Consider the following 12,189-nt stretch of genomic DNA (forward strand, 5'->3'; position numbering starts at 1 on the left):
TGTCTTTCTTCATATCATTTTCAACTGCTTTTTCCATTCAATATACTGTTCATGAGTTTGCCACAGATCCTCATAATCATTCATGTTGACCCACATTATTTTGGTGTCATTGTGTCCAACAAAAGAAAGTTAGACACAAAAAGCAAAGACACAAAATTAAGATAATAAAGAGACAAACAATTTTTCAAGGTAACAACACATTTGTAAGATAAATGCTCTAAATATGTATCACAGTAATAATTTATTGATTTTCTCAAGTTAATGTTATTTTTTGTATTTTATCAGTCTTCAGAATTCAAGCAAGTATGTTCCGGTGCAAATGCGAATATCTAGCCCATCCTTAGGTTGTAAGTGTAAAAATAAACATGAGAACATAGTGCCTATCCTTAAGTTGGCCATCACCAAATACAGAGAATTGGATTTTAATTACACTGTATAAGGTAAAATCAACCAAATAAAAATACAAAATGGTAGAATCTCATTGCTGATGACTATATTACTGCATGACAGTAACCTACTTGTTTCCCAGCAAATTATATTAGAAAACAAGAAAAATGACTATCATCTAACAATATTTCAATTTTATACACACTGTTTCTGATCTATAACATTTTTAATACAACTAATACAATGTAGACAGCTTTTGCATGTATGCAGCCTACAACAACAAATATGCACTCAAACAATTCGCTTTCAAAAACAATAAAGTTTATGACAATATATATAGATATAGACATTTCACTGCACGTGTGTGTATATATATATATTTATATAATATTTATATAAGTATTTGTAACAATGTAAATATATTGAATATAAAAGATCCTTCACTACTCTATTACAGGGATGTGGTTGCCTGTAAGAATGATTCATTACCATAAAATACAATGTAACAGTAGCACCTACAGAAATTCAAAGTTGCTCTAACTACACCAAAATTTACTCTGTCTTGGTGTACATTTAAAAACAATATAGAAAACATGACAGCATTCTGTGAAAATACAAAACAAATGTTCAGATAGCCCTCGCATGACAGATTTCAAAATTTAATATCTCGCTTCATTTCTGAGGACGGGAACAAAACACTCCAGTAAAAGGTAAGAGAAATTGGTAACATCTAGAGATAGCACTAATAATCACAATTTCTTTGTACAAAATTTTACTTTAGCTACGCCCAACACCCAGATTAAAATGAATAAATGACAATTAACATTATGACAGATTTACTCTAAAAACATTCAATATTAAGACTGGTATATTCAAAATCCACAATAATCACATATGAAAGGACAAAACACATAAGATTTATTCACAAATTATTTTGGCAGTAGAGAAGCACAGACATGATTTTATAATCATTGTGTCTAGTCTTTCTGGTATTGCTTTGGGTAATATTGTGTATTACACAATTAAATATATAAACCACTGCAATATTTCAGTTTAGCAATGGAAACACTGGTATCTGTTGCATTTACCATAACTGATAAAATCTGCAGACAAAAGATATACTGGTACCAAAAATTTGTTGAATTATGATGAATAAACACCATAAAAAGTGTTGTTTCATAGAATTTACATTGATACTGACAGTATATGCCAACAACATATTGTTAAATAAATACAGCTGCAGATGAAGTACATGAAACTACCAACAGAAACACATTATTGATGTCACATGGTAACAAATCTACATAACTAATACATCAACAAAAAAGGGATTAAAAAAAAATTAACAAGTAACTGAGATCATAACATTAATATTGTGCAATATAATGTGACATTTGCCCAGACATGACATCATAATACTAGTACAAAAAATAAATTAGAAAGGGCTTCTGTGTGCCAGAAGCTAAGCTCTTACAGCAGGCCAATGGCACACAGTAAAAACGCTCGACAGCAGTCACTTACTAATAACACATTTTCACACTTTATAAATAGTTCTCCACAATCATCACCTGTGTATTAAAGTGTGGAGTACTACAATTAATAAGATGCTATAGATCACATTGAACTTATAATACATTTTAATTAATTGCTGTCTTAAATTCCATCACCTCCTACAGGCATCTCCTGCATATATTTTTTTATTCGAATATCACACATTGAGGACAGTGATCACAGAAGACTAGCTAACAATGACAGATTTAGCATAAAAATAAAATATACTAAGAATTTAAATGAGGCTCTTGACTGAACATGCCCAGAAGAGATGGATGGAAAAATGGTGCATAACTAAAATAAAACATAAGAAATTCACCTGCAAAATATAACTTTGTTTTCTAAATGTGAGATAAAATAATGACAACTTATATTAATGAAGATGATGATATCACAAATGCATTTTTCACAGTGAAAATTATAATAATATTCTTTGTTTTGTAATCTTAAGCACAATTCATTAAAAATGTATCTCTGAAATTCCAGTATAAGCTGCAGCCTATAAAACAATGATCATCACAGACACAGATGGATACATTTTATATACACACTACTATATAGACTTTATGTATTAATCTGTTGTGCAGAATACTATAACTAAAATCTGGAATTCTGAGCATCATCCACACATGTACTGTACTGTCAATATAAAAATGAATGAAAGCACACACAATGACATTTCATTTTGACAATGTGGATTGTTTGATAACTGTTTCTATATTCATGTCAGAAGAAAAGAGGAAGCTGCAAGGTACCACAAGAACACGAGTTCTTTGTGTCCATAGATGACTTTACTTATTGAAAATGTGACAATACTGAACTATGACAACTAGCACTACACAGTCTTCTGAAAACTCTAAAATACTGTTCAAAGAAAGTACGTATGTGAAAGGCTGGGAGCGGTAGATGTAGTAAAGTACGTGTTGATCATGTTACTGTCACTTCGCAAGAGTGGGGTTCAATACTCACAAACTGACTGGTGCAAGTACAGAAGCCGGCTGATAATGTTTAAGTTAATTTCATACAATGAAATGTATCTTCTAGTGTGCTATATTAAGGTACACAAGTAAGTCATGAATGTTAAGTTTCTTATGCATAAAGAAGAAGAAGAAGAAGCAGAGAGGTATGACATTTTATTCTTACACACCTTCAAAAATATTAAACTCTAGGAATATTTTTATGACTAATGTTAGTCATGAGATTTTAATAAAAATAATACAGGTTTCATAAATATGGGAAAGTAAAAAGTGTATTAATCTGAATTAAGGTCCAAAATTTTGTTGTTACGCCAGACCTACTGTGCCTCAAATAAACAGATGAGGATATATGAAACAGACTCTAAACTGAATTACATAGTTAAAATATTTCTTAAGGTCACAAGAAATAGAGAAGATGTATCCATGTATGTCATGTGATGTAGTACAATAATATATTACTGGTGCAAAAGACAACACTTTTTTAGCCAATGTATGCTAAATAGTACTCTTTTCATTGTCATAAATAAAAGATAAAATAAAATACCAGTTCAAGCTGAGCCAAGTGTCTGATATACACAAATAAAATCCACAAATTACACATCATGATTCAAAACCTTTGCGTAATACTTACACAGAATTTAAAAAAATAGGATACATCAGTGTTTGATCAATTAATAATACAAACACTATGTTCTAAAATGTTAAAACATGCTTCCTCAGGTAAACTAATTAGCAGTGGAAGAAAAGTCTGTTAGGTTTTCAGGCACTATCTGAGATTTTTCTAATTAAAAAATTTGTTGCGAACATGTTCTGCTAAAATTAAAATATACAATCAAATTCAGTGACCTATAACGTGTACCTGCTGCCGATGCCATACAAGTTTGATGGATCACATGGTGTTTTTACGACATGAACATGGAATGAATCTGGACACAGCAGCAGAAGAGGATATATACAGCTAGCTGCTAGAAGAGGCAGTAATAGGCACTGAACTGCTGGAACTGCTCACCAGACTTGATGTATGTGGTACACTTGATGAACCTGTAAGTTAAATACATTTCTGTATTGTTTAAAAAATAAAATCACATTACTAATGCCTTAATTTACTTATGGTACTATGGACAAATTCTTTTATTGCTACAGGATGTGGAATATACAGTAATTTTTTACAGTAAATAAAAATAAGTGTGTCTCAGTTGGTAAAATACTATACAAGCACAAACACTTTATTATTTTCGAACTATTCTATTTGTGGTTAATTTGTGCACTGAACCCATGAATTTTTATAAGATCTTCTACAGCAAAACCAACGAGAAGAAAAAAAAGGAGTGGTTATTTGGTAGCTGAAAAACCTTAATATGGGTGCATGTTCAGACAAGTGTAAGTAATACACACAATCACAGAAACAGTTCCTTCATATAACACCTTTGAGATAAATGTGAATGCTATGCTGTGTAAAGGAGAAAAGTGTAATCAGAGTCATGGGGTAATAAGAGTCTTTTGCCATTCAACTTTGGAGCATGTGTTATAAAGGTCAACCTGCTAAAGCGTTGTGAAAGCTGCATCTAACACATCTCATACATCATCGTCATCACCACCACTGTCATCGTCGTCATAAAAAACACGCATAGTAGAGTAAGTTCGTCCTTCGATCATCTGTGAGTACGGAGGTGACTGCATGGTCCAATGCAAGAGGTACACAAGCTGCTGCAGTGGGAACAGGTTGTCTCAGGTGAAGCAGTTTCTATCCTTCTATTTAGACTCAGTTTTTCTTTTCTTTTTTACACGGCCTCTTATCAGTCACTTTTGTCGGCTGTTTTCTTCAAAAAGAAGTGCCCCACAATGGACTAGTGATACACAGAATTAAATATCGAGGGCTGAGGTCTCCCAGTTGTTAACATTAAAGTGACATCTTCATGTTAGCCTCGATTAACCTGCTTAATTCATTTCCTCTGAACCCCACACAATGTTTGCCCACTGTTAATTCAGAATAAACCACTTGTTTGGGAATGTCATTATTGGGAATGCGGGATACATGCCCTATCCAGCATAGCTGGTGTCTTAAAACCACTGCTTCTATACAGGTTGCATGCCCTCTTCAAGGATACTGACATTTGTGCATCTATCTTGCCATGTAATAAGCGGAATCCTTCTCAGGCATTACTGGTGATACTGTTCTAGCTTTCTGAGGTGCTTCCTGTAACATGCCCAGGATTCTGATTGATAAATTAGAGTGAAAATTACAAGTGAATGGTGTACAAGGATCTTTCTTGCAGCATTGACATCATGGTTGCCAAATACTCGAGATCTTAGTCTGGCAAAGATTGCTCCAGCATGATTAAACTCTGTATTAAATTTTTGATCTACAGTTGAACTGGATGAGAGGATGCTGCAAAGGTAATGAAAGGTGTTGACAACTTGAAGAAACACGCTGCCAATGGTGAATCTGCTATTTCTTTGTGCTTCCTGAGGTGCTGGTTCGTGAAGGATTATGTTTTGTTGGTATTCAATTAAAGAGCAGTCTTTCTTTATGCTGTGGAGAAGGTATTCAGGATTAACACTAGTTCTTCTTCGGACTGAGATACATCTTCATTTTCATTAGCTTACTGTAATTCAACTAATGCTGTAGGAAATAAAAGTGTCCTTGTTTTTAAACAGTTCAGATTAAACAATTTCCCATCCATTCATTAAGTTAACTAAATTCTTAGAGGAAGATCATCTTCGACTGACTGCATCACAGAGGCAACATACACAGAAAATTACATGGGGAAAGTCAAACATCCTTAATTAAACTGGTACTGATATGGAATAGCTCACCAACACAGTCTTTACCAATGATGGTTGCTGCCATGTATGTGTAGTTTCCAGATGGCAATAAATTTCTGTTGAAAACTCCACAGAGCTAAAATCTTTCACACTGCTTCATGATTTTTGGAGCAAAAAGCCTTATTGAGGTGAAAAGAAAGGCACTGTAAAGAGGTATATTTTGTTCCTTGCATTTTTCCTGAAACTGACGAGATGTGAACATGGTATTTGTGGTTCCACTAGAAGGCCTGAAGTCATACTCTGGTAGTAATTCCTCTGCCAAGAGCATAGCACAATATGTGAGAACATGAGTAATTAGCTTTCTCAAACTAAACAGGAACAATATTCCGTGGCAGTAGTTGTAGTCTGTGTGATCTCCTTTCTTAAATATGGGACCACCACAGTATTTTTGAAAGCAAGAGGCATCAGTTTATGTACGTGTCTTATTGTGAACTGTGATTTATTAGTCTCATACCATACATAATCCAAATCATTAGTTTCAGGTACAGAAGAAACAACAAAATTGTGGTAAAATTTCACTATAAACATAGAACAGCTGATGTTAACGAACAGCATAATAATAATAATACAATTTTGTTATATATACACAATAAAAAGACTAACACTTAATTACCCCTTGCTCAAGTTATCATTTCATCCTCTATGAATTCTTGTACTGAATAGTAGCATTTCTCCCACAGAATCTGCTGTAACCTTGTTTTTAGACACTCTGGCTTCATATCAAATATGTTTTTGCCGATTAACTTGTTATATATTGTCATCCCCATATACTGTGGAGTTCATGCATATAATTTCAACTGGTGCATGGTGTAGTAAAACTGGTTACGGTGAGATACATGTACTAACTAATCTTGGATCACACAAAGTGAATGATACCGCACCGAAGACATAGAAACCAAAAATCCACTACTACGCAGCTATACAAAAAAGTTTAAATGTCAACATTTACAAATATTTAATGTAATTACAGTGATGATTATGGGCTTCTAAAAAAAAAGGTAGACAGTTAATTGTATTTTATTTATGAAATGTATGTTCCAAAAATTGGTTTTCATAAAAAGATCAATATATTATAATTTTTTTGCTACATGTTGTTATAGGTAAATCTTTGTTCTTTTGGGCTGTTGAATGTACAAGTTTGAAGTGCGACTGGAACAGCAACCCAATCTTCCTATTGATGACTAGAGAGAGATAAGCCACAGAAAGCAAATGCATAACGAACCATCTACACACAACAATAAGAGCAACGAAAGATATGAGTATTTTTATTATTTACCGAACTGGTTATTTAAATTCGACTGTCCCTGTCACTCGCTGCAGTGTGCCAGTATTTCAGCATGGCAAGTGCTGTGAAAATGTGACCAGTCACCCAAATTATTGACTTCCTCCAAAAATTAATTAATCAACTTTGGGCAACAAGAGGGTGGAGAGGGTGAGAATGGGTAGCATAAAATTATTTTTATTTCTCATGTTATGTGTGTGGTTAATATGATTGTCCTCATATAATTGCTGTATGCTGTGTAGGAAGATTATAATTTTATACATGTAAATGGAGAGAACAGTTACAATTTGCTGTTTCCAAAATAATGGGCGACAAGATTCTGTCTGCTGTGCAGTACACATATATCTGGTAATCTTCTTCTGCAGCTTCAGTATTCGAGATACACTATTTGAACTTCTCCAACAAATTATACCATACCTTATGACAAATTCAAAATAACTATGATATGCTATTTTTGTGTACTCAAGTCAGTAGAATTTGCTATTATCTGCACTGCAAATGCAAAATTGCTTAGTTTATTTGGTAGGCAGGCAGTATGTGTATTCCAGGTTAAGTTATTGTCCACATTTAGTCCCAGGTACGGAGCCTTGAGCAGACTTTGTGATACGGTATTCCATTTAGAATAATAGCTCACTGCATTTCACATTATAGTCACCCAGTGTTTTCTGTTGTGCAAGTATGATGAGATGCCCTTAATCCCCTATTTGTCTAATTTGTAGATAAGCAAGGCATGGTTCACGGAGTTAAATGTTTTTGTAGGATCACAGAAGATACCTGCAACTTTACCATGAGTTCATCACCATCATCTTTGAGAGCATCCACTGGTAAATTATCAGGATGAGTGGCCTTGTGTTGTTTTGCTTGATTGATAGCACACTTAGCTTCATATAATATTAGTACACTTCATCTAATGTTGGTGGGGAGCCAATATGTTCTTTCATGAGTGCGATTCCTGAATCGGAAGGTCTTCAAAATGTTTCTTCCTCCTACTCCTGATAGAGCACTGACGATTTAGAAGAGTACGCTTGTCACTGGATCAAAGTGGATTTCAAGGTGGTTGGTGCATAAACTGCTTTTGTGACTTGGAAAAGCTGTCACATATCTCTGTCTGCAAGATACTGTAATTCTTTAGCACTTGTTATCCACCACACAATTTTCTGTGCATGGGTAGTTCTTTGTACTTTTGCTTTGGCAAGATAAACGGCTTCTTTCTTAGCAATGGAGTTCATGTCCTTTCGCCATGCTCGCAAAACGTTGCTTTTCTCTGAGATTAATGCCTCAATTTCTTCATCATAGCCTCATATAATATTAGCACACTTCATCTAATGTTGGTGGGGAGCCAATATGTTCTTTCATGAGTGAAATTCCTGAATCGGAAGGTCTTCAAAATGTTTCTTCCTCCTACTCCTGATCTTCTTTGATAAAATCAAAGCAGTCTTATATTGTTAATGTTTCATTGCAGGTATCCAGAATAGTGGTCGCCAAGTTGTGTCACATCATGATGGTATTCCCTAGACAGTATCTGATGAAGCTGCTGTTTCCCATACTGTGAGGCATATTGTGACTTGTCAAACTTCTTTTGATCCATAACATTTCAGGTGTGCAGCTGCATAAATTCAACTTTTTTCTTCTAATATTTAGGCTGAATACCGTCCAGCCATCTTCAGAGTGAGCTAAGGCGACTGACACTCCAGCACTCGCTCCGTCCTTTTAAACCTGTGGATCGCACCACTGCACATGCGGCCACAGACACACAAGGCGCCAGAGACGTTGATCGGCGGCAAAGAGATATGACATATGCATAGAATTCCATCTATGGCTGCACAGTCGATCCACACAGTGATATCGATGCATCACTGCGAACTGCTCCATTGTGATGTCTTTGTGATTTTATTACATTGTTGGATTCCGCGATTTATCCAAGATGAAGCCTCTCTCTCTATTAATTAAATTCGTAGCCAACCGAATTTCAATTGCTTCCTTCACTATTGAGTCCCAGAAAAATGAAGTCAAGGCTAAAATTTCGATGTTATCGTACACCATAGAGTGCCCAGTGTATTTACACTGCACTGCCACTGCAGATTTATTAGGTTGTAAGAGACGGGTGTACCTGCGGTGCTCTATGCATCTCTCCTGGACAGTACCTGTCATCTGCCCGATCTATGAATGGTCGAATTCACAGAGAATCTTGTAAACCCCAAGCTTCCGAAGTACCAAATCATCTTTAACGGAACCCAGATGTGCTGTTGTCTTTGGTGGAAGGCGAAAAATCAATTTCACTTTGTGCTTACAGAGGATCCATCCTATTTTTGATGATAGGCTTCCCACATATGGCAGAAAAGCCATGGATTTAAAACTTTCTGTGCCTTCTTCTGCTTTGCTTATACCCACAGTCGGTTTAATTTGTAGTGACTTAGAACAAGAAGTCAAATTTATGCAGCTGCATGCCTGAAATTTTATGGATCAGTGTTTGTGCTGAGAAAATATGAAGATGCACAAAAAGTCTTCTTTTATTTCCTCCTCTGGGTGGATATTGAAATATGCACGACAGATCTAACAAGTCAGCAATCTGTCCAACAGTCACTGGTTCCTGCCATGCTTTAGCGATGAAAATATCGTGTAGATTTTTTTTGCTGACAATTACGCGGTCAATGAGATGCCATTGTTTTGATCTAGGATGCTATTGTGATGTTTTGTAGTGATTATATCCATGAAAGATGATGATGATAATCGTTAATCCATGTTCAGCACATTTTGGGAGGAGTCTAATACCACTGGAGTTTTTGCTGCCAACTCCTTCCCAGTGACACAATTCCAGTTTGTGATCCTTACCCACGCTAGCATTAAAATCACAAAGTAAGATTATTTTGTCTTGGCAGTGGATGTTTAATAGGATGTCATCTAGAATGAATTACAGTGTTTCTTTGATGTCATACTCAGAATGTAGAGTGGGGGCATAGATGCTGATCATGGTGGTATGCTGGTTCCCATTCAGTCCAAATTTTAATGCTATGAGACGTTCATTACCCTCAGCTAGAAACTCCTATATGTCCCTGAGAAGCTTATTCTTTATATCAAAAGCCACTCTGTGTATTCAATGCTCACTAGTAGCTTTCTTCTTCCAGAAGAAAGTGGATCACACACCTAGTTCACGGAACTGACCTTCATCAGCATGACAAGTTTCCTGGAGTGCTGCTATGTCAGTGTTACGTCTTCATCACTCACTGCCCACAATAGCTGTTCTCCTTTTTCACCTCTCATTTGCAGGGTCATCAGTCAGTGTTCTTACATTCCATGTTGCAAAAATGTAATTTTTTTATTAAATTGACTCCATTTGGTGATGCCACTGGATGTGGCTATCCAATAAAAAGTGGTTGACTACATTTTGGGTACCTTTTATAGCCCCCTCTCCATATGAGGTATGCAGAATGGACCCTAAATAGAACTGCTTAGTTGTAGATGCAACAGTTGATTGTTGCAGGACTTCTATAAGCAAGTCAGTTTGGTGATGCCACTGGATGTGGCTATCCAATAAAAAGTGGTTGACTACATTTTGGGTACCTTTTATAGCCCCCTCTCCATATGAGGTATGCAGAATGGACCCTAAATAGAACTGCTTAGTTGTAGATGCAACAGTTGAATTCTCTACAGCTACAACCCAAGTAAGATGACTGATCGCACACATACTGCCTACATGCCAAGCTCAAACTAGAGGTTTCCGGACATCACAATCCTGTTCCTGTCGAACTTCTTGATTGTTGCAGGACTTCTATAAGCAAGTCAGTATATTGTCGGAAGACTGCTATGCCCGAGTTCTTTCAGGGTGAGAACGTTGCTGCACTTCAATAAATGCGCCTATCTTGATGACCTAGGAACTATGTTCAGTAGCAAGTGTTGTAATATGATTGAAGGATTCCTGGTCACTGCTGACTTCAACAACATTCCAGTCAACATTGGACTTACTGTCTTAATGCTTGGTCTGCCGTCGAGGGATTTCTATGCCACTGACCATAGGTGGCTCATCCATCTTTAGGAGAAGTTTCCTGCCCTGAGGAGGAGAGTGGGCCATAACCACTACTAGCTCACCCACCTCCCTGCAGAGCCATTGGCATTGTAGTGCTGGACTCTTTACCCAGGAGTCATTCAGTCACCAGACTCTCATCAATCAAGGGCAGGGTGCACCATGTGCAAGTGAGGTCTGACATTTGGATACACTAGTTAGCTATGAAACTAAGTGACAATGTGATGATTTTTGAGCTCTTTCAGGAACATTTGGTTTCAGCAACATTTGATAAACAGCAACTCGAAGGTGGTCCAGCTGCACACACAAGCAAATTTAGAAACTGAAAGATATAACAAAATATATTATGATCATTTGGTAGGCGAAAAATCACCTCCATCGAAAAGAACATGGATTCTGAAAGCTGCTACGACATAGAACTCTGCAGGTTTGTCTGTGGGATTCACATGGGACTAAACAGTGATATTCAGCGTAACAACTTCCTTGAACTTCTGAAGTAGTTTCACACATTCATACACTGTTGCCTATACTGAACAGTGAACCAACTTTGTAACTGGACAGAAGATTTCCTAGGAAGTATAACTCAGTACATCATTTTCAAAAGGGAGATGTCAGTTGAAGTCAAAGTAGCTCCTGACACACACAGGGACGTGTTGGAGTTAACTTGGTGTTCACAGCCCGTTGGATAAGCTTAGAAATTTCCTGGACAATGTTGCTGTATACAGGGATGTTACAATACCACAAAGCTGTAGTGAATGGCAATTCGGTCTGCAGAGAAATGACACTTTGTGAGGGGAACTGCAGTTGGCTCTAACACAAAGAAATGTAACATATTGCACATAAATAAGTGGACAGACCAATTACTGTTTAATGATATCACTGATCATCAATGACTGGAAGCAATCCATCCAATAAAACATACAAAGATATGTGGCTTGGCAGAAACTAGTTGTAGGAAGGACAGATGCAGTAGAAGTCCTGGTTAGTATGGAGCAATGAGTAGGAAATGGAGATCTCAATAGCTGAAATAGAAAAGTTTTGTTTAATTAGTGCGAGGTGTCACTCAGACGATCATCTGAATGCAATGGTGAATGTTATGAGACAGTCACTGCGCACAACACAGAGGCACACTATTTTGATTCAGA

At 36.3% G+C, this 12,189-nt stretch overlaps 1 protein-coding gene across 1 annotated transcript in view; it reads right to left on the reverse strand.

Annotated features, from left to right (window-relative positions):
- Positions 1 to 222: 222 nt before the first annotated feature.
- The window catches only part of LOC126248540 (uncharacterized), a 351,785-nt gene continuing 339,818 nt past the window's right edge, over positions 223 to 12,189 (reverse strand). The window contains exon 24 of the mRNA XM_049949599.1: positions 223 to 3,956. Coding sequence (XP_049805556.1) covers positions 3,874 to 3,956 — 83 coding nt within the window. The 3' untranslated portion in view covers positions 223 to 3,873. The remainder of the gene's footprint in view (positions 3,957 to 12,189) is intronic.

The sequence above is a fragment of the Schistocerca nitens genome, chromosome 3 (genome assembly GCF_023898315.1).
Source record: "Schistocerca nitens isolate TAMUIC-IGC-003100 chromosome 3, iqSchNite1.1, whole genome shotgun sequence".
NCBI classification, from domain to species: Eukaryota; Metazoa; Arthropoda; class Insecta; order Orthoptera; family Acrididae; genus Schistocerca; species Schistocerca nitens.